This window comes from Neophocaena asiaeorientalis, unplaced genomic scaffold (genome assembly GCF_003031525.2).
Source record: "Neophocaena asiaeorientalis asiaeorientalis breed wild unplaced genomic scaffold, Neophocaena_asiaeorientalis_V1.1 scaffold533, whole genome shotgun sequence".
Classification (NCBI taxonomy): domain Eukaryota; kingdom Metazoa; phylum Chordata; class Mammalia; order Artiodactyla; family Phocoenidae; genus Neophocaena; species Neophocaena asiaeorientalis.
In genome coordinates, this window is record NW_020172671.1 from 891,867 (window position 1) to 916,615 (window position 24,749).

At 33.1% G+C, this 24,749-nt stretch overlaps 1 protein-coding gene across 2 annotated transcripts in view; it reads left to right on the forward strand.

The window, feature by feature from the left end:
* CSMD3 (CUB and Sushi multiple domains 3) overlaps window positions 1-24,749 on the forward strand; it is a 1,062,125-nt gene that overhangs the window by 661,319 nt on the left and 376,057 nt on the right. For both annotated transcript variants that reach the window (XM_024739588.1, XM_024739590.1), the window contains 5 exons: window positions 1,718-1,905; window positions 4,845-5,033; window positions 12,228-12,344; window positions 15,544-15,759; window positions 17,434-17,622. In XM_024739588.1, the coding sequence (XP_024595356.1) occupies window positions 1,718-1,905; window positions 4,845-5,033; window positions 12,228-12,344; window positions 15,544-15,759; window positions 17,434-17,622 (899 nt within the window). The remainder of the gene's footprint in view (window positions 1-1,717; window positions 1,906-4,844; window positions 5,034-12,227; window positions 12,345-15,543; window positions 15,760-17,433; window positions 17,623-24,749) is intronic.

Here is a 24,749-nt window from a genome sequence, read left to right on the forward strand (position 1 = left end):
AATGTATTCACAATGTGTAATTGCCTGATCATTTTTTTAAAGGACATAGTGTATTCCTGTACATTTACTACTCTAAATCATATTATTGGAAAAGTTATTTTTAGACAAATACAATATATTCCAGGTTGCAAAATAAAGAGTAAGATAAACTTATGAAATCCATTCATTTTACTAAGTCTTGCTTAATAGGATGTAACAGGGGTACAAATCTAAAAATATTTCATTTGTCTTTCTTAAATAGCATTAAATTATACATTTTGACTACTTTTGTGCCATGTTTATATTCATATCGGAGATTTTATAATGAAATAAAGTTTCTAATTTTTAAATGTTTCTTTCAATTTTTTTTTACCAGGTTTTGAGTTTTATTTGTTTTAGTTTTATTTTTCTGAGGAATAATGTAGCTTAATCTTGTAATACTGGAAAAGACTGGTAGGTATGATAAAGTTATTATCTGAAAATTGGTGGACATTTCAAGTTATAATTATTTTTAAAATTGTACTGAATATAACTAGTTGCCAAAAAATGTGTTGGAAGATATATTCTAAAAGGGTGAAAATGCATGGTTAGTACTGAAGTATCAAAGCATATTGAGTGCTTTTTTGATAAAGTTGATAACAGCCCTAGAGAAAAGAAAGTATTGTTTTCTTTAAAATACATTAATTCTTTCATTTATCCAATAAGTACTTACTGAGTGTCTACTATATGCAAAACATCAACAAAAACAGAAACTGTCTGAACTCATGGAGCTTATCGACTCTTAATGGAGACAGCTGTCAAACAAGCAAACAACTGTGATTGGTGTCACAAAAGGCACAATAAATTGTGGCAATATAGTAAAACTAACCTACATTGTGAGGTCAGGGAAGGGCTTCCTGTGGACCAATTTAAGCTGAAAGCTGAAATATGTATAGGAAAACCTTGGTGAAGGCAGGAATTGAATGTTCTGGGCTGCAGTTTCATTATGGGAAGTGAGTAAGATGCTCAACTATTCATGATTCCATGTAGATGTTTTTCCCCCAACTAAGATTTCTGATCCAGATTCAGACTGTGGTATACTCTTGAAGTGCAAGGAAGGAATGCAAATTTTATTTTATTATGAATATGTTATACATGTTAAAAGTAGCGCTGTTGAATACAATTTATAAAACAATTGTATCTTTTAAAAAATTGAAAGCAATAGCAGCAACAACAGCCAAAAATCTAAATAAAAATTGTATAAAAAATGTAATGGCCAAAAGAGATTTATCAAAAATCAAAATAAAACAACTATATGAAGCAGAGGTCAGATTTGAAGTATACTGTTAAGACGAAATTCTGATGATCTGATTGAAGATAAATACAGTAATCACATAGTTTTCCATAGAAATGAGGAAAGCAAAAGAAAGATGACTGCAAAAACATGCTTGGTTAATGAAAAGGCCATTTATTTACTGAAGATAATCTGTAACATTTGAAAGAAATCTTACTTGCAAACAACAAGTATGTATTCATACTTTTTAAATGAAAATTGTCCATAGGAATAAGAGCTTATAACTTTGGTATTCTTAAATGGTGGGGCCTTAAATGATATATAAGATATTAGAAAAGCTTAAGAAAAGTGTATATAAAGCTGGTAAAAATTATAAATAATAAGTTAAATAGCAATCTAAAGTGTTATTTTCCTATACAGTGTTATTCTAATAAATATATTTTCACATATGTCTCTTAACCGTAGATTTCAGACTGAGCTGAATTATGATGTTCTGGAAGTTCATGATGGGCCAAATCTTCTGTCACCCTTGCTTGGATCTTACAATGGCACACAGGTGCCCCAGTTTCTATTTAGTAGTAGTAATTTTATATACCTTCTATTTACAACAGACAATAGCCGTTCTAATAATGGTTTCAAGATTCATTATGAAAGTAAGTAATGCCAACATGTTTTTTGATCTCCTTACTCTGTTTTCCATACTTTTGGTATTACCATTGTATCATTAAGAGAACTAGGAGATTTATTAAAGAAAAGAAGATCAAAGCTTTACTTGACCTATGAGAATGCTAATAGGTTACAAGGTGTGTGTTTTAGTAAATCCTGTATTAGATTTTTTCCAACAATATCTATGTAATATCATTATGAAGGGAAATACTAAGGAAACGTCAGAAATAGCAAATAAAAAAATCTTTAAAAATGAGTTCATATAATCGTTATTTGTGCTGAAAAGCCAACAATAGGCAGTAAATGGCAGTCTAAGATGTATATGAACATTGACACATTCTTTTAGCATTTACTTCATAAATTCAATCATACTTTTATATTTTATTCATACTCATTGCATACATTTCCATTAAAAATATTCAATTTTATTATTTTGTATGAAGTATTGAAAATTATATTAACAGTGAAAAGTAAAATACATACTCATATATATGCAGGTATGGCTAACATAACTAGCCAAAGGCTATATATTAAAACAGGCTCTAATTCACAGTGTTGGAATCAGTTTAGAATAATTTCACTTAAAATACTTTTTGTTTAAGAAGTCTAAAATATGTCTGATTTTTTTTAAAAATTGATGCTGGTATACACATAGAAACGAGTCTCTGTTTTGTTTATAAACATCTGACATATTTAAATAAATGTGGTTGTATTGTATATGATGTATGGTTGCATACATATATATAAGCTCACATATGCACACATTTTCATCTAAAAATACATTGCCATATATCTTTTCATGAAAAACACTTATGGTGAATGTATCTAACAGTACATTTAAGATTACTGCAAGATATCTTTATATCAGTTTCAGATAGATATTATATCACTTCTTTTTATATTCAAGTCTCCTATGCCCCCTTCCCCCTCAGGAGAAAATTTCAGCATTTAAAATTTGTAACTTTATATCCCATGTAGGGTGTCTCTCTTCAGTAAATCTGGTTGGGCGCATGGGTTTTTTTAAATTGTTAATATATATTTATAGCTATTTTCTTTTTAACCTTATCCACAATATTATTTAATTATATTAACTTCCCTTTATTTAGAGCTTTGTGGCATGGAAGTATATTTCCTAAACATTATTGTAAAATGCAATGAGAGGATTAACACATGCTTGGGAATTCAAATGAGTTTAAAGGACTTTAATTGAGATCTTTAGCATTTATTAGTTAAAGATGAGTCAGAGTAGTCATTTTTTTTTAAATCTATATCAAAATTAATTTTCACTAGCAATTAATTTGTATCAATATGCTAGAATGGGCAGACACCTTTTTCGTTTTGTCCATTGTTCTATCCTATGCCCGATATATCACATTCAGTCCCACTTCAACCAAGGTATGTGGTTGTAATCATGTTCTCAGACACAGGATTATTTTAAGGATTAAGTTAAACCATCATGCAAAGTGTTATTAAAAGTGTGGGGATTTTCAGTAAACTGACCCGACAGATTTAGTTCAGATTCTTGCTAAAACTGACTAAGTGGGCCAAGGACAGAGCCCAAGGGTCAGACCTAATCATAAGAAGGACTTGGAGGAGCCTAACAAGTTTAGCTAAGGCAGAGTCTTTATTTACAGACAGCAAGTTTGTCATTTATAGGCCCTGGTGAAATAGTCAAAATTATTATTGAGGACTAGGGCCTAAATGGTAGAGTGGAGGCTAAGAAATGCTGAGGTTGATGAGAGGCGCAACAGACATTGATTTTGGTCAAATCTGGCCAGGAGGCAGTGATTTTCAATTTAAGTTTGTTTACAAAAGATCATTTTCTTTCATTTTTATTCTAATTAGTCTTCTGCTTTACTTAGTAACATCTCAAACCCTTTCCTACCAAGAAAACAAATAAAACACTTTTTTTGTTGACACTTTCTTAATAAGTTTCTCAAGCTGAAGGGAACCAAACTATCTTCTTTAAATGAATCATTCCCATGCCTCAAAATCAGCAGAGTAAAACTTTAATTATTATACTACTTAAAACATTAAAAATGTATTTGGTGTTTGGTGAATTTTTATTTTAATAGAATCCATTAAAAGAAAAAACTCGATCTCTCCAGTTGAACCAAAATTTTATGGGAAGGATTTCTTGCAATGCTACCAGTGATTGCACTCTAGAATTTTATTTTATTCCCTGTCTTGGGCACTTTTACCCCTTATGTCTTCCTCTCAAAACAGGAAGATTATGAAAACTGTACCAATAAGATAAGATTATTTATCGTTTACAAAACACATTAAAATAATAAAAATAACTCAGAATAGACTTTCCTTTTTTTGTTTTAGTACAATCCCCCAACCCCAAGGGGGTTTATTATGTTGTATTTCTTGAAATACAGATGTAATCATGTTTCTTGGATATCTAAATATTACATAAAACAAGACAATGATAAATGGATGCAGAACAAATCCATAGACACAGATACCAATCTCTGAAGACATATTTAGAGCCTCCTAAAGCAATCAAATGGAGTTTTAATGATAAAACTAATTTCATAGAATTATTTTAATGACCAAATTAGGCAAATTTTGCAAACATTTTAGAGTTGTACCTGGAATGTAATAAGTTCAAACATTAATTATTGCTATGATTATTATTGTATATGTGTGTATATATATATATAATTTATAATACAAAGTTTGATAGATAATTGTACATTTTCAAGTTTTTATATAACTAATGGCCTGATTTTTTGGTCCTTGTGGGTAGGAAATGTCAAAAAATTTGTTAAATAAACTGCTAGTTTTTAAAATAAAGCTATGGGCACATTAATTTCTTTGTAAAAATTACCACTCACAAATGTTTGAAGGAATGAGAATCAATTTCAGCGATTTGACTCTCATCACGCTTACTCTTTTTCGCATTCCCTTTGTTTTCCAGGTGTTACAGTGAACACCTATTCTTGCTTGGACCCTGGCATACCTGTACATGGTCATCGCTATGGTCATGATTTCTCCATCGGATCTACTGTTTCATTTAGTTGTGACCCAGGATACAGGCTGAGCCATGAAGAGCCCCTTCTATGTGAGAAAAACCACTGGTGGAGTCATCCACTTCCAACATGTGATGGTAAGAATTCATTCAATATGCAAAATAAACTGATTTATAAACCAAAAAAAAAATCAACATAATCTTGTAAAATGTGAGGCTAAACATAAATATAAGTATTTCATATGTTTAAAAGAATATCTTGAAGTCTGCCAATTTTATGCTATCAAACCATTAATAAAGAAACAAAAGAATGAATATTGATAATCAGCCAAACTTACCCCATGCCTAATGATGCTTATGTATTTTTAAAATGTGTTGAGGTAACCATTTTAGGTGCCCATTGTGTGCTTCAGGTCCTTGAAAAAATAGCATTGAAGGTGTCATGTTGGTGTCAGATGAATGAAATGAAGAGATAGAGCATTTACCTCCTGCCTGAAAGGCAACATGTATTAGTCCAAATTTTACCTAGCTATGCAGCACTGTGGCAATGTACCAGACTGTCCTGTGGTGGCAAGTTCCTGTCTATAGAAAATATTATACCAGTGTCCTTACCTCTTCTTTGTTTCTGTGGAGACTAAGTCAGCAATCCTTCATTTTTCAGAAGACACATATGAAAATACAGTGAAAGAAGCTGCTTTCCTTTGATTGGGAAGTGCTTGCACACTTGCTTTATAAAAACACACACAATGTAAATCTATTCATTATTTAGTTCTGGGCTTTAATTTTTATTTATAATACTATTCCTAACTTTTATTATTTTGCCAAGTGGAAGATTAAGTTTGTCATTTCATAATTAAATTTTCAAATACTGTCAGTGCCATCATTTTTCTGTAACAGCTTTAGGTCAGTTTGTTTTTTTGCTTCTTTGTTTATTTATTTATTTAATTCATTTATTTTTGGCTGTGTTGGGTCTTCGTTGCTGAATGCAGGCTTTCACTAGTGGCAGTGAGCAGCGACTACTCTTCGTTGAGGTGCACAGGCTTCTCACCATGGTGGCTTCTCTTATTGCAGAGCATGGGCTCTAAGTGCAGGCACATAGGCTCAGTAGTTGTGGCTTGCAGGCTCTAAAGCACAGGCTCAGTAGTTGTGGCACACGGGCTTAGTTGTTCTGCGGCATGTGGGATCCTCCAGGACCCACGTCACCTGCATTGGCAGGTGGATTCTTAACCACTGCACCACCAGGGAAGCCCGGTCAATTTGTTTTTATAACGAGGTTTAAAAGAATCATCAGCACTTCTTCCCTGTATTTGGTATAATACCATTTGTAATAGCATTCTTGTGGTTGTAAGTGACAGAAACCCAACTCTAACTGATTTTAAAAAGTGAAAGCAGAATTTGTTGTTCAAAGTTTCAAACTTAGAAAAGGTATGGGTGGCATACTTCTTATTGCTAATTATAATCATGAATTCAAACATTTTCAAGGATATCTCTATTTCCATCTTGGCTTTTCTCTCTCTATTGGCATCATTCTCTTTAACTGCAGCCAGGCTTTTTCCATACGGGAAGCGGAGAATACACTCTCATGAAGATGGAAACATGTAACCTCGTATTTCCAGGATCAGAGGAGCATGAGAGTTCTTCCTTGTTGTTCTAATTAGAAAAATCCCAGGAAAGGTCTCTAATCAGTCCATAATTATACTCGTAACTGTAGAAAAGGAGAAGCACACTTTACGATTGGCTTTCTCCAGGTCCTGTGTCCATTCGTCCTTGTGGTTGGAGACAAATGATTGTGGTGTAAAGGTACTATGTTTGTCAGGTCCTGGTGAAGCCACATGATTGGCATGAGTAAATTCACCGAAGTAAAAAGGTGTGGCGGCAGTGTTATCAGAAGAAGCAGGAGAATAAAAATAATGTCCAAGTATACCAGCATGCTTAAATATTATTAATAATAAAAATGAGTGTATCTAGTTTTCCTGGGAGCAACATAGGCCCTCATCATCTCTTGTCAATGCAACTTCTATCAACCTTAAATTCAATATCCAACTACTTCAATCTAACCTCCTTTCTTCACACTAAGGGTATTTCATGCTCTATCCCATGTCAAAAAATGCTTAATGGCTCTCTGCTTCCTAGGAATGAAAGTCCAAATTATTAATCATGGAATTCATGATTCTTAACCATGTGTCCTCCTCTTTTGTATCCCCATTTCATTCTGAGCATAACTGGACAAGGGCTAAATTATATATTTTTTGAATGTCTGAGCTTTGTATAAAGCCTCTAAAATTAACTGAACTCAATTACTTATGACTAGTAAACTGATTTGATTAGGGTTTTCCTTCAGTTTAAACATTTTCCCCGGAGGCAGCTAATCTAAACTTCCTGGGGTTAAAGGGAGGAGAAGTGAATAAACAGAATTGATTTTCCAGATCCAAGAGTATAACCTCCATTGGCCTAGATTGCCTGGATATTCAAGGTACAGCATGCCTCATTTTTATACACATCAGCTCTTACAGTTTCTTCATAGCCCATAGTTAATTGATTCACAAAACACACTAGGCAGTGAGGGTTGGTGGTGATAATAATAATAGCTAACATTTAATGAGGGTTTACCATGTGCTGGTACTGCTATAGGTGCTTTAGGTATATTAACTTGTTTTATCAAAATAACTCTATGAGGTAAGTGCCATTATGATCACCATTTAACAGATGAGAAAATTAAGGCAAATAGAGATTGAGTATGTTGCCCTGTGTCATCCCACTAGTTAATGGCAGAATCAGGATTGAAACTCAGGCAGCCTTGATCCAGATCCCGAGGACAAGTCTACTATTACGCGGCCTCCTGCCCACATTCTCGGCATAGTAAAGTACTAAGATCCTTTAAAATGAAGAGTACAATTGTAGATTTTTTATTCTTTCCTCAGTGATGCCACATGTTTAAGAATTTTGTATAAAAAATACATATAGCTGTTTAAATAGTTTATGGATATTCTGTACTCCTTGGAATATGTGACTGAAAAATAGGACTTTTTTTAAATCTAACATGTTATATGGACAAATACTTTTAATTCAATTCCATTTTTGTGTACTTAGGTTTCTGAGTAAAAAAATGATCTTACTGAATTTATCTTTTTTCATTACTGAAACCTTGAATCTTGACCCTCAAGTGAGAAATGATTCAGTTAGATTCTATGTTATTTAGTAAATTTGCTATCTTATCTTTCACCGTGCATTTCTTGAGGGGTCTCTTTACTTTGCCTTTGATCTCTTAGGTCTACTCTTCAGAAAGCAACCAGAATAATTATTTTGTAAGTTAAGGCAGATCAGGGCACTCCCCTGCCCAGAATCTTCTATCACTTAACATCCCAAGAAGAAAAAAATCCAAAAACTTTTTCATGACCTAACTGCCCCCAGGTAATCTGGGCCCTGACTGCCTCCCATACCTCATCTCTCACAAGTTTCTCCCTCGTTCATGCCACTGCACTCCAGCTACACAGGTCTCTGACTTTTTTCAGATGTTGAGAACCCTTCCCTCACTCCTCGCATTCCATCCTTCCAATCCCCCTCTCATTTTTTCCTTCTTCCTGAAATAGGATTCGTATAGTCACATGTCCTTCTTCCTAAATTCACTCAGTCTCCACTTAGAAGTCATCACTGACAACTCCCCATAAAAGAGTAACCCCTGTCGTGCCACTTATCTTTTCCATCATAGTATTTACCACTCTCTAACATTATGTATTTTTTGTCTGCTTTTTTTTGTTTGTTTTTGTTTTCAAAATGTAAGTTCTATATGGCAGGGACTTTGTTCACTGTTATGTCCTCAGTGCCAAGAATAGTTCAGTTCCCGTCACACAGTTGGTGCTCAATAAATCTGAGTTTAGTGAAAGAATGAGCAGACTATTCTTTCCAGCCTTTTGGGAATACTTACTTTATTTTGATTTTGCATTTTTATTTTCTGCCCTTTGCCTTCATCAGTGTTTTTTCCTTTCCACTAGAATGTCCTAGCCCTTTCCAACACTGTTTTTACCAAACTCCTAGTCAATATTTTTTTGTTGTTAATTTGTCTCCAACTTAATCTTTTTTTATATATGTTTTTCTTCCAATTTTATTGAGATATAATTGACATATAGCCCTGTATAAGTTTAACGTGTTCAGCAATAATGAGTTGACTTACACACATCATGAAATGATTATCACAATAAGTTTAGTGAACATCCACCATCACATACAGTTACAAAATTAAAGAAATAGAAACAAAGTTTTTCCTTGTGATGAGAGCTCTTAGGATTTACCCTCTTAACAACTTCCATGTATGACATACAGAAGCACTCATTATGTTTATCATGTTGTACCTTACAACTCAGTGACTTGATTTGAGTCAACTTAAGGTCATGGACTCTGGAACTAGACTGCTTGAGTTCTCTCTGTGCCTGCTTTCTCATCTGTAAACTGTGAATAATTATAGTACTTTTCTCATAGGGTTGTTATGGGGTTAATTGAGTTAATACAAATAAAAGTCTTCAGAGTAGTACCAGTCACATTTCAAGTTCAATATGAGTGGTCATGTTTTTGCTAAAAACGAGTGAGTAGTTGCAATTTTATCCTGTTTTATTACAAAGTAAAGTACAAGTATTTTCATATTTTCAGTTTCATCTTTCAAAAAAAAAAATAAGAAGAGAAAGAGACTTAATCACACTCTTTCCCATTATTTACTGTGAAATTCTGTCAGTTGAGTCAGTTCCTTTCAAGGCCTTTATCCAATACTAATATTCTCAAATAACAGAAACTTCTACTGTGTCATAAAAATGCACTGTATATTTTGTCATCTGATTATAATCTAAGTAACAATATAAATTTTCATTAAAAATATATGAGTTACTGACCATTTCTCCTAACCATTTTAATGTGTAATGGTTACTGAACTTTATTCATTTATCTGCAGAATGTTCATTGCCCACCTTCAACACATATGGTAGGTGCAGCTTGCAGACAGCAAATTTCTAAGAAATTAGCTAAGTACAGAAAGAAGGATATTTTAAAAGTAGCTTTATTTGAAAGAATGTTGATGAATAGAAGAACTTTCCCTCTACAACTGGTACACCCACCAAATACACACACATGCATGCACAGGAGCGCATGTCTGATGTACTTTCTAAAACTTCACATTTCTCTTTTTTGTTATTTTTAGTGTTTAATTTAATTAAATAATTCAACTCTCTTAATTTTAATGCTTCTGTTCACTGATTTTTACTCTTGCTATATGAAACATACTCCTTTCAAATAGAGATTGTAGGTTTTAATCCAGTAGAGCATTTTCACTCATTACATTTCACTCAACAAATTCATAGCATGTTGTATTGTTAGGTTTTTTTGTCGGACTCTCACAATGAAGAATAAAATGAAATATAGTGTCTCACAATGGAGAATAAAATGAAATATAGTGTATTAGGAACAAATTATTGTATGTAAAAATAATCTAATGAAATAATAACAGTTCTCTGTCAAGAAGCAGAATGAATCACAAGGAAAATTTTAAAAAGGTCAACTTAGCACCATCAAGATACAATGGAAATGGTATACCTAGCCCTTAACTTGATTACAAAAGCTCAATGAGGCTTTTTTTTTTTAATTGAATGAAAATTGAAAGTTTCAGTAAGAATAATCACCAATAAAGGTCTGTGCAGGCTCTAAACAGGAGCCTAGGCTTCCAGACCATGAATATTATTGTAAATGTCTTAATAATAAATGAAATTGGAAGCATAGCCTTATCTTGGTCTCGAGAAGGTGGCCTATAAGACAACTTCAAGTGAGGTACTAGTCAAGACCTTCTTTTATTCCTTAGTGAAGTAAAAGAAGTAGCAAAGGGAAGAGTGTTCTGGTTTTTTTTGTTTTTTTTTTAAATTTATTTATTTATTTATTTTTGGCTGTGTTGGGTCTTCGTTGCTGTGCGTGGGCTTTCTCTAGTTGCAGTGAGCGGAGGCTACTCTTCATTGTGGTGCACAGGCTTCTGATAGGGTGGCTTCTTTTGTTGCAGAGCACAGGCTCTAGGCGCAGGGGTTTCAGTAGTTTTGTCTCACGGGCTCTAGAACACAGGCTCAGTAGTTGTGGTGCACGGGCTTAGTTGCTCCACAGCATGTGGGATCTTCCCGGACCAGGGCTGGAACCTGTGTCCCCTGCATTGGCAGGTGGATTCTTAACCACTGCACCACCAGGGAAGCCCCAAGAGTGATTTTTAATTGTGTGTATGTTTATGTAAATCTAAGCCTGCTTAAATACTTCTAGGAACTGCAGACTTACTATTTCTAGTCAGGTCAGTGTAGAATAGCAGCCAGATTGCCTCAACTCTTCCTTCTCAGCGTTGCCACTTGGAAGAAATCATGGAAGACAATAAAGCCAAAACTCACTTTTCTGGTATCCCAGAGAAGTTGAGCAAGGATCAGAGCAGATAAGGCTGTATGTTGCATTCACAGTTCTTACTGCTCTTACCCATGTTGCCCATGTCCAAGAGAGTAGACATCTCCAAGTGGAATAGAATAAGGAGTCAACTTTTCTCTGCTTCCACGAGAATGTACGTTCTTACCTGACTATATCTTTGTTTCCTTTAATTTTAAATACTGGTAAAATTATCTGGCATATCATAACCACTGATGATAGAAGGCATTGTAAACTGTCATTTATTCTAGAGTAAATGAACATTGAATTAAATTTCAATTTCTTTGACCTCAGTTCATAAACATTTATTTAGTTTTATTATCTTGGAGTATTTACTTAAAAATCAATATCCTCTCAGAAACCCCTTTTTGTTCATGATATTTCCCAGAGAAATGTACAAGTGCAGAAGCAGCCTTCAAATTTTTGGTTTACTTCACTATTTTAAAAAGAATTCTATGAAGAATGACATATATCCCTTTAGGAATCTAAAATAAATAATTTTGTATAATTAACAATTTGTTTTCTTAAAGCTTAGTAAAAGGGGGACTGCTAAAGAATTAATTACTCATGTTTAATTTACAACCAATTTATGCAAATGTTGCTTATAATTAGAAATGTGTAAGATAAGTATGTACTTCAAATGCAAATGTGGAAAGTTGAGCTAAATTCTCCTGGGGCCAGTATTAATTCTCAGATACTATTACATATCTTTTTCTTCTCTTTGCTGCTGCAAAGGATGAAATGATTTCTTAGTATTGGAAGAGGTCTTTACACATTGCTGTTATTACCAGGAAGTAACTTAAGCAAAAATAATCAGACTCATTCTATTTTAAGAGAGATTTGTTCAGCCTCTGCCTCTCTAACTATGCCTGATCAGATGACTACATTTCTTTGTATTTTCAGCATTATGTGGAGGAGATGTTAGAGGGCCTAGTGGAACAATCTTATCACCTGGTTACCCGGAATTTTATCCAAATTCTCTGAATTGTACGTGGACTGTTGATGTAACCCATGGAAAAGGTGATTTGCCTCATACAATGATAATGGGCTATCTTCTGAATTTTCATTGCATCTATTTTTATTTCATTGTCCTTTACAATGTCATTTTGCATGAGCAAAACCAGATCAGTACTAAAATATGCTAACACAATTCAATTTGAGTAACTGCAGGAGAAGATTATATTTACTTTTCTATAGTATTATACTCATGTTTTTGTCAGAATGGTAATATGAGATATTTATTTTCTTTTGATATATTAAACTAATGTTATTTGGAATTTTCATATCAACAGAATCTCAAACAGGATGGCTTTTGTCTCTGGCACAGTGGGTTGATTTCAAAAGTTCAAAGGGGAATAGGAAGATACTCTGAAGTGCTGAACCAATTGTGAAGCAAACAGTACATGTTTATATACACTCGTTTTTAAAATGTTTATGATTATTTATTATAGCTATATTTCCTGTGTAAATTTGAACCATTCTAGAAATATCTGTCTCAAATTTTCTGTCAGAACTGAAGTTATATCTCACATAATTGAATGAGAGTATAAAATTGCACTATGCATATGGTAGATGTTAATAAATGTCCTTTGAACAAATAAATGAATTTCCTTGTAGTACTAAGTATGGTTTATTCATGCAATACAACCAAAATAGTATATTCGCAATATAAGTGGTTAAGGCAAAAACTTGACACTGGGAAAATGGGCATTCTAATATATCAAAATGAAATTGGATGAAAATTATTTACCTGAAAAAAATCTACATGCTAATCTTTTTAAAAAGAGTTAATTTATTCATGATAAAAACTGCTTTGGAGAAGCAGTTTTTGTTTTAGCTCTATTCTTATATTATTCTTATTGGTTTTTACTATTACATTGTACTTATTAACTTTACTAAAGAAGATCTAAAATAACCCCACCCACAAAATCCTAGCAATGAGAAGATGATATTACAATTTTAAAAATTAAAGCTTTATTTAATAATTTGAATTCATTGTGTTTTTTACACAATGTGTTTTTACACTCCTGTTCAACTATGTGAGATATATCTGCAGTTCTGATAGAATATTTGAGATACAAATGAAGTTTGCCTTTATTAAAATTATACATCCTTTTATTGACAGGATTATATAAGGATTGTTATTTTAATGAAATTAAATATAATTGAGAAAAAAATGCTGTTAAAATGAGTATTGTGGTATTGTACAGCAGGAATGAGGTAGAAGACTTTGTAAACTGTCATTTTTGTTGTTCTCCATAATGGAAGACTCTTTGCTGGACGTTAACCAAAGCATCCAGTGTTATTATTATTTCAGTGTGTAGTGGATTAATGGAGTTTAAAATAAGCTTCCTTGTATTATACAAGAAAATGGAGGGCTACGTACTGCTTGCTATGTAAATAGAGGTTTAATTAACACTTAAGGTTTTGCATCTTCACAGATTGCAAGTGTTAATTAAATCTGTATTTACATGGCAAGAAATGCAGATTATATGCTTTTCTTTTATGAGCCAACAAAATTGTTTGGAAGTACAACTATTCCAAAGTGTAGCCAAAGTTATGTGAAGGATAATCTCTTAAAGTTTGGAGAAATTGTCAAGCTAATATAATTTAACCTCTCACCCAGCACACGCAGATGTGCACACACACGCGCACACATGTGTCAATATGTCACCCCCTCAAGGTCATAGTTAGTGTCATAACTAACTAAAACCTAGATATTCATGATATTTTGACTTCAAGCCCAAGTTTTTTCTTATATTTCTGTAACAAAAATTGCCTTAATAAGGCTTCTTGAATTATCACTTTTATGAGAAGGTACTATGATGTTGAAACCACTGATTTTTTCTCACTATTCTTCAACACCCATTGCCCTATTAAGATTGTATGTCTTTGCCTGTCCACTTCTTCTTCCCGAAATGTCTATCCCAGGGTTGCTATTCCACAAACATCTGTTCACTTTTGAAGGCCATTGCCTTCAGAAGCCTCTGCTGATACCTTTGACAAACTACCTCTATTTCTATGCTCCTGTATTGACTCACATTAATCACTTTTATAGCACTTAGCATAATGTTTGAACTTTTATTTTATGTATCTTTTTCCCTCAGATAGACCATGAGTTATTTACAATCTTCTAATTTTTTTTATATTCCATAATGCCTATAATATAGTGGGTTCTTAGTATCATATTCTTATTAGGCTTAATTGACCTTCAGCAGAAGGTCTTAAATTGTTTTGCTGCAGTGAAAACAGATTTTATTGCTTAAACTGTAATCTGATAAACAGAGGCTTACTTTTATAAAGTCGCTGACTAGGACAGAGTGACATGAAACCAATTTACTTTCATGTTGAAGGATTAAACAATAACGATAGCTAACGATTGCTGAGTACTTCCTCTGAGAAAGCACTGTGCCAAGTCATCCCCTATATTGTCTCATTTAAACTTCAAGACAACCCTATTAGGACCCCATTTTTCAAATGGAGAAAGTGTGTCTCAGAAAGACTATGTATGTAATACTTGACAATGGGCTTATCAGCATCACTATCTAACAGAATTTTTAATTTTCCCGAGTATTAATTCAGTGCATATCAGAACAACCACATTTTTCTAAGAAAAACAGGCATAATGAATTTTTTCTTCCTTTTTTTCCATCTGTTCTTGTATTACCTGCCTAGTTTTTCTTAGTTTTAGTCTCTGATTGAAATCAAATTGACTTAATGTGAATTTCCATTCATTATTTTGTAAACTTAGATATCAGTTAATCTAGATGGCAGAGCATCTTCTCCTTGCCACATTGACACCTCATTCTCATTTACATCTGTCTAGTGTCAATTACCACATTTACACTGAAGAACATTTCAAAGACTGACTTAATTTCTGGACCCCTCCTAAAAGAGGCTCATTGTGGAGAGAGAAAAAAAGAAGGGTTACATTTTTTAAATTTTTTATTTATTTATTTTTTTGCGGTATGCGGGCCTCTCACTGTTGTGGCCTCTCCCGTTTTGGAGCATAGGCTCCGGACGCACAGGCTCAGCGGCCATGGCTCACGGGCCCAGCCGTTCCGCGGCATGTGGGATCTTCCCGGACCGGGGCACGAACCCTTGTCCCCTGCATCGGCAGGCGGACTCTCAACCACTGCGCCACCAGGGAAGCCCCAGCTCTATGTGTTTTACTGATAAGGTTTATAAGTCTAATTAATTTTCATCTTTTCCTTAATAGGTGTGCAGTTCAATTTTCACACCTTTCATTTAGAAGACCATCATGACTACTTACTGATCACAGAGAATGGTAGTTTTACCCAACCACTGGCACGCCTGACTGGTTCAGAACTTCCTTCAATGATCAATGCTGGTCTCTATGGAAATTTCAGGGCTCAGTTGCGCTTCATTTCAGATTTTTCAATATCATATGAAGGATTCAACATTACGTTCTCTGGTAAGAAAACAAGTTTAAAAATCAGATTTTTTAAAGTATGAGCATAACTTTTGTTATGTATGACAAAACAGAGAGAGAAAAAAAGAAAAAAGAAATAAAGAAGAAAACAAAGAAATTATCTGCCAACAAATTTTAATGAAACGTTGAAATGCCTTGAAGATTGTCTATAGTAATATATTAAAGGGAACCTTTAAATAATAGCAAAAAATAAATCAATTCATTAAAAAATTTAATAGAAATACAATAAATACATTTCTTTAACTTGCATCGTGCAGAATTCTGACAGAGAAGAACTTGCTAAAATGCCAGTTGAACTTAAAATGGAAATTCATACATATATTTAAAGTTTCAATTAGGCCATAAATGAAATGTTAGTTAAACCAGTGATATCTAGTTTTGTGTTTCAGAAAAAGGCATAGTTTATAGGCCAAGATTAAGACAAGCTTAATTTATTCATTTGCAACTAGATGATATAGAAACAAGTTAATATGGTTATTCTTTTATTCTAGAATAACCTCATCTGTAGGCAACATTATAACTTGGATTACAGGAAAAAAATTATAAGACCAAAGTGAATAAAAATGATTCTTATTAGTTCTACTTTCTAGTTAAATGAAGTAGTGAAAGAGAATACAGAAACAAATTAATAAGTAAATCTTATGCCAACCTACTAACATTAAATTTATATTACAATTATACATAATTTTATAAATGATATATAATTTATATAAATAAAATCATAAAAATACTAACCTCATCCTTCAATAGTTATTCTAGTATTTACATGAAAATACTTGTCTTCTAAAATAATTAAGGTATTTCATAGTGAGTAGCAAATGAGCATAATCAATTTTAACCTAGAATGTTAAAAGTATATCCAAATAAGTTTTTTAAACAATAAAATAATAGCTCATCAACGTGAAACAATCCCTCTTGTTCTCCACTGCAATTACATACTAAGCATGTGCTCTGGAAATATTTTTAGATAAGCTACTTCTTCTTAGGACTGTATATAAATTATAATATTGTTGTTTAATTAACTCTACTCTCTCATACCCTGAAGAGTGTTTAACTGTTCATTTTCATGGTGCTTATTCATTGCTTGAGGAAGTTTTCTTGTATAAATCTATAATATACTATTTTCAGTTTATGAGCACTTCAGTCTTACATAAACCCTTGCATCTGAAGTGACATGTTTTTCAGAATATGGATGAATTGAATTTCTTGTATACTAGAGGCACAAGAGCCTTTGTCATTTAGACTATAACCATTAAGTAAAAGCCATTTCAAAATGCAAATCATTTCATTCTAAATGGCATTTTTCATTTGAAAATATGAATTTATTATGCCATTATTATAAGTCAAAAATCTATGAAATGGAAATTTTCTAATGCAGAAGAAAAAATACAAGATAAATAGCTACATTTTCAATGTATCACTCAGAAGGTGACATTTTCTCACCTGTATTGAATTTCACACATAAGAGTATTCATTAAATTAGTAGACCTTTCACAAAAGAAGAAAATTATGTGTGCCATCAGCATATACCCATAATTTTACATATAGTAACTTTTAAAATGTATGGCTGGCCCTAAAAGCATCCATTTTGCAAATAGGAATATACCCTTAAAGGTTACTACTAACATTTTCTTTGTTCTCTTCATCCAATTACAGAGTATAATCTGGAACCTTGTGAAGATCCTGGAATTCCTCAATATGGTAACCGAATTGGGTTCAGCTTTGGGGTTGGTGACACTCTGGCCTTCTCATGCTCATCAGGTTATCGTCTGGAAGGGACGCCAGAGATCATCTGTCTTGGTGGCGGTCGACGAGTGTGGAGTGCACCTCTGCCAAGGTGTGTGGGTACGTGGTCAGCTGCTTTCATTTGCTTGTATGTGTAGTCACTGTCCATGGAGTTGCATGGTTATACACCCTTCGTTTTTTAATAATCTGTTGAATTTCTTCATTTCTTTCATATTAGTTATTTCAGTGTTTTTTCCACTTGGCAATCTGATATACTTCAATTACCTTCTCAACTGTTCTATTCAACCAACCATGCTTCTAAATTTGTTTTCAGATGATAAGAATAAGGAATGAATAGATAGACAGATAGATAAACAGGTAGATGACAGAGCATATTTTGAGAGCTTACAGAAAATTGCATTCTTGTATTCTGTTAATAGATGATTTTCCATGACTTCCAACTGAAGTTTTGACAATATTTTATAACTTAGAATTAACATGTAGGAAACATGATTACAAGGGAAAATAATAATTTAAGGACCATCAAGGCAAGTATTGACTCAGTATGTGCCATCTATAGAATTAATCTGTTGTGATAGATGAATTAAGATGGGAATTCATTTCACGTGAGATAAAGAATTGCAATAAATAAAATATTGAAAGTTTGGAGCACCACCTCAACCTTTGGAAATGAATATTTTGACTGATAAATTAAAAAAAAAAACCTGTAGAGAAAATGAAGGACTTTTCACTAGGACTTAAAGTCATTTTTATTTATATTAGGAAATAGAGAAGCAAGAATTTCTTTAGGTCATCACCCATTCAGTGGTTATCAGTACTCATTTTTACAATAGAACAAGATGCAAAAGATTATTTTATTATTTCATAAAGCTCTTAAAACTCTCAAAAGCATTTAATTTGAATTTAATTGTAAATTTAATGGTGCATCACAGATCTTTGTAAGTTATAATATGCTACAAAATCAGGCACATTGGTAAAGATTTGATCTGTGGTTTAAGAATTTGTCCTTTTTTCTTTTTTTAATGGAGGCAATATACCCCACAGATGAAAATGCAAATGGAGAAGAGGATACTCTCTATGACTTATTCAATATATTGTCCACTGTTTAGAATGTGGTGGGAATACCTGTGGATCCCCAAATCTAGTAAAAAAAATTTTGATCTTTCAAGTTAATAAGTTTTATAGTGATGAGATTGTTTTCACAGCCCCTAAGGGTTATATAACAGACAAGCTGATATTCAACAGGTGAAATTTCTTTTTAAAAATCATAGGCTTTTATAGAAATGGCACAAGCAGCCACAGAGGCTGGGAGGTGATAAGTAGTCATACTCTCAGAGCATCTTTTCCAGGAAGACATATATAGTCCTTCTGTTTTGTTTTTATGTTTGGGGTTTTGGGTTTTTTTGTTTTTTCTGCTGTTGCCAGATTTGGAATTCCCCTCCTTATCTGAATTGCTCCCATTTCCATTTTTCTTTGGTGTGAATATTAATGATTATCTTGGGAATAGTCCAAATGAGGGCTACAGAGTGCCTGGATTTATATCCTGGTCATTTGATATTGGGTTAATTCACTTTTCTAAACTTCACTTTTCTCATCAGCAAAATGGTTACAACATTTTGCTAATGTTAGTTATGAGGGTCAAAGAGATTAGCCATGCCAGTCAGACACCTAATACAATCCCTGGAATATAGGAGGGGTTCAGAACTTAGATGCTGTTATAACTCTTATTATATTGAGAATAATCTGCTGCCTATCTAACCCGCCGATCTAGTTTATAAAACCAATTATAGTACGGAATGAATTCCATGTTATAAAACACCAACCTTTATTAGGGTCTACCTGGCTCTTTTATGTATGTATTTACCTCATTTAATTCTTACTATAATTCCGTTATTGTTATTCCCCCATTTTTCATCAGAAGAACCTAAGTCTTAAAAGATTTTAAACAACTTGCCCAAGATCGTCAAGGTTGTATGTGGCAGAACCATGATTTGTATACAGTCTTTCTCATTCTGAAACCCAAATTCTTTTCGTTAGGATGGTTTAACCTCAAAAAGACTGAGGGCAAGGTAAATCTCAAAGAATTCTAAGTCACAAAGAGTTGATTAATATTTTCTTTCAAAGTACCAGAAACATACCAGGATGTTACACAGGCTGAGAAGAAAGTGTTTGTATCTACATTTTTAAGGTTTACTCCACTTTTACGATAAATTTTAATCAGTAGGTTTATGAAAATCTGACTTCACAAAACAAGTAACTTCAAGTTCGTTTTGTTATATTAAAGTATTTCTTTGAGAGTAGGTTTATTCGTGCTTAAATCTTTAGTGAGAAATATAACATAAAATCACCCTATGGACAAATTTAGAAAACAAACTTATTGCCATGGGAATTTTCCCCTCATTTAAAAATTAACTGTGATTGCTTTTAAGCTTATTAAAGTATACAATTAAGTTTACTGTCCTTAATGAATTCCACTGTAGGTATACATTTAAGTTACAAGATAGAGTGAGAAATATTTTCAAATAGTATGATTTTTTAAAAATTTTATTTCTCCAATTTTCTTTAAACTTTTCTTCACTCTTTTGCCATGCGTTAAAACAAATATGTTCCTTTTTGCATTTCTGGTTCCGTATATGTGTATGTATATATTTCTTATTTTGTTATCTTTTCAAAGTTCACAATCTTCAGTCACATAAAATGTGCATTATTTGTAACTATTCATATGAACAGATGCAGTTTTAGCAATGCTAGTTTATTTGGACAGATTTTATCTCTTCTTAGATTCTTTGTGCTTTTCACTTCATATATCTCTAAAGCCAATTCTCTAGTGCATACTTGTTTAAAAACATCATTTAGTACTCAGCATCGCCAGGCTCATAGAAAGCTTATGTTACAGAGAGTGGCCAAATTATGAGTAGGTTGTATTCCAAAAGTTTGTTTCTGCTTCAATTATTTGGAATCTAGGTGGTTTTTCCTTGGTACAAGGTTGCAAACAGTGCATTCCCAGAACAAATCATAGATGAGACTTAAAATTTTGTGTCATGTGTAAAACTAATACTAACATTTACTAAAATGACTTACGTATACCTAGGTTATGTAAGAATGTGCCTGACTCTGGACATAAGGCAACTGATAAAGCGATTTTTGGAAACTTACTTTTTGTTTATTTTTTACTATATATTTAATGTTGATCCTATATTTAGTGTGTAAATTGGTTAGTGTCTTCCAATCTCTGTTGGTAGAATTTGGTGAAAGTTACCTTAATTCTAGATGTTAGATGAATAATAAATAATGTTTCATTATTTATAATGTTTTCCTGAGAAACCTCTGCATTTATGTTTTAAGGTAATATTTTAACAAAATGAGACAATATAATAACACCATAATATTGTTTTTACAGTCTATAAAAGATTATATTATGTACCATTCCAAAAATTCACCTATGCTTTGAAAGTAGGTTTAAAATAATGATTTTATCAGTGAAGATACAATGTCTATAAAAAACTCAAGGTTTCACACAAACTCAGGGGCATAGCCATGCCTAGCACAAGTTCTGAGGCCCAGACTTGCGCTCCATTAACAAAAGCACACCGCTGTCTTTGACTGGCAGCTTCAATAAAGTTGAGAGGGAATCTGGTCTTAATTATAGTTGACACATGGCTTCAGAAAACTCCTTAGGCTGTCCTCTATTTCAATCAGAGGAAATTTCTTCTATTGTGACCCATTTATCGGGGGTTACTTAAGTGCAGGGAAATTTTTAATTTTAAATTATTTTGTTGAAGTATAGTTGACATACAATATTATATTAGTATGAGGTGTACAACATAGTGATTTAACATTTATATGCATTACAGATTGATCACCACGATAAGTCTAGTAGCCATCTGTCACCGTACACGTTTATTACAATATTCCTTATGCTGTACATTGCATCCCTGTGCCTTATTTGTTTTAGAACTGGAAGTCTGTACCTCCTAAACCCCTTCATCTATTTTTCCCACTCACCCCTCCCCCTGGCAGCTGCCAGTTTGTTCTTTGTATCTGTGATTCTATTTCTGTTTTGGTTTGTTTGTTTGTTTTATTTTTTAGATTCCACGTATAAGTGAAATCATGTAGTGGTTGTTTTTTTCTCTCTGACTTATTTCACCTAGCATAATACCCTTTAGGTCCATCCACGTTGTTGTAAGTGCAGGGAAATTTGTAGAGTCAGGAGAAGAATCTTGATACCAGTAGAGATTGTAACACCCACTCAGTAACAGGGATTCTTCTCTCTAAGAAGTGGCCTCCATTGCAGGCAGATAGTTCATATTTACTTTTCAGACTTTCCTAAGCTATGTGATCTTTGGAAAGTTGTTCAGATCTCTCTCCTGCCAAGTTTTCTCAAATGTAAAATGTGGATAATTACATCCATGGTGCAAGACAGCTTATAGCTCTAAGCAATAAAAGATATGTAAATCATCTAATGTACCACTCAACAAGTGACACTTGCTCAACAAACCTTAGTCCCTTTTCCTTATGCCTGCAACTCTCTTTACCACCATTCGTTCTCTTAAGGGCCATGATGACTGAGTGGTGAACAGTGATTTTCACCAACCAGCAAGAGAGGAAAGGGAAGAAGAAAAGGAGGAGATGAAAAATTTTAGTGTGCCATCAGCAGCTGAGTACTTCATACACGTAATCTCATTTACTACTTAGTGATCAAGATGAAAGTTTTACCTTTAAAAAATACATATATATAATTATGTCTTACATTTTGAAAAAGATAAAAATAATAGGTAAAATGATATTTCAGTGGATATATTTTATATTTAAATGATTATCCTGTAGCTCCACATTGCTGTGGATATGGATATCTGGTCACATTTTTAAGTTGCAATCAAATATCCAAAAAAAAGTATAAAAAAGTTGATTACTTTGAAAATGAGAAACACTGACTTGTTTTTGGTCAAAAAATAAGTACCTGATTTCCCTTTCTAAAGTTCATATTACAAAAAACACAGGCATTCCCAGTGTCATCTTTCTAAATAAAAAAACAAAACCCATAAAACTTGCATGTCTTCATTAAGCTTCCAAACATACCAGGAACCATGCCAGGTCATGTTGCAAATAAACTAGGAGCTAATGAAAACATTTTGTTTTGGAAAGTAAATTAGCAAGTTAAATATTAGTAATGATTTGTCTTTAGGCAAGAGTCCACACATTTTAAGAAGTCCATACATTTTGAAGTCATTTTAAAGACATTAATTCATTCATCCTTATAGTCTATTTAACACATCTACTTCTATTTCTAATTTTGTGTCATCAATTTTTTATCTGACCTTGGACAAGTAACAACATCTTGCCTTAATCATGAGTGAAATGAGAAAAATGATAACTCTACATTACACATCTACATATTTTTCTCACTTTTCTAACTTTCTAGATGATATATACTGATGGTTACTTATTATTTAGTTTTAAAATGAAGGTCAAAAATAAGGGAAACAGGTGAAACGTATACGGGGACTCTCTGTACTATCGTTATAACCTCTTTGTAAATCTAAAACTATTCTAAAATGAAAATTTTATTAAAAATTCAAAACAAGAAAGGATAAATTGCACTTGAAGAGACAGTTCATCTTTAAACAAAAATTCTGTTTATTTCATCTCAACCTCTGAACTCCCTATACTAAAATTACATACCTCAGATACCCACACATGTATGTCAAATATGACTGATTTATCAAGTTAGTCACCATTGTAGATACACAGTGCTGTAGAAAGCAAATTATGATTAAGAGATTTCACTAGCTCTCAGACACTACCATTAATTAGTTGGGTGACTTTAAGCAAACATCTTAATTTTCTGTACTTTTCTTTCCTGGAAAGGATAATGCCAATATGAGTTCTACTCAACCCAAATATTTCTTGTAAATATAGCAAAAAATAATAGATAGAAAGTTTCCTTTAATAAATTACATACACAAATGTATATTTATATTTTTCTTATATAATTATGAGTGAGTGCATTTTCTTGATTTGACAATATAAAAAATCTATAATATCAATAATAACTTATACTTTGATGCTTTATAGTTTTTTAAAATAATGTCCTGCTTCCAAGCTTCAGAAGTAAGCAGAGGAGGTATTATTCCTACTTGACAGCTGAAGAAATGCTGTTACAGAAAGGTTATAAGTAATCAGTGGAAGGTTATGCCAGAAACCAAGTTTCGAACTTTTTAGATTGGTGTTGTGGTATACCAGGTGGCATTTCTCTATTACCTTATTTATTGATGCACTATTTTTAAAGACTACCAGTTTTTATGGAATAGACCACGGATGAGTAAACTTTTTTTTTTCTATAAATGCTAGACAGTAAATATTTCAGGCTTTGTGGTCCACACAGTTTCAATGACAAATACTAAATTCTGCCATTGCATTGTGAAAGCAGCAATAGATAATACACAAATGAATAAATGTGTCTGCTTTCCAAAAAAACTTTATCTACAAAATCAGGCAAGAGGCTGGATGTGACCCTTAGGCCGTAGTTTGCTTATCTCTGCAGCAGAATTACCAAGCTTAGTCAACTTAGATATCCCCTTTGCATTTGGAAATTTACTAGTCATTCATCTCTAAGGAAAGAAGAAAAGACCCTTTTCCCATTTTCTATGTTTTTCGTTGTGGGTTCTTTTCATTAAAGCAGCACATAATTCAGTTATTTCTAAGGGATTTCTAATGTGTTTTTTTTTAATCTTGTTTTTAACATATTTATTGGACTATAATTGCTTTACAATGGTGTGTTAGTTACTGCTTTATAAAAAGTGAATCAGTTATACATATACATATGTCCCCATATCTCTTCCCTCTTGCATCTCCCTCCCTCCCACCCTCCCTATCCCACCCCTCCAGGCTCACGAGCTGATCTCCCTGTGCTATGCGTGGCTGAGTAATACTCCATTGTATATATGTGCCATATCTTCTTTATCCATTCATCTGTTGATGGACACTTAGGTTGCTTCCATGTCCTGGCTAATCCCACCCCTCCAGGCTCACAAAGCACCGAGCTGATCACCCTGTGAAATGCAGTTGCTTCCCACTAGCCATCTACGTTACGTTTGGTAGTGTATATACGTCCATGCCTCTCTCTCGCTTTGTCACAGCTTACCCTTCCCCTTCTCCATATCCTCAAGTCCATTCTCTAGTGGGTCTGTGTCTTTATTCCTGTCTTACCCCTAGGTTCTTCATGA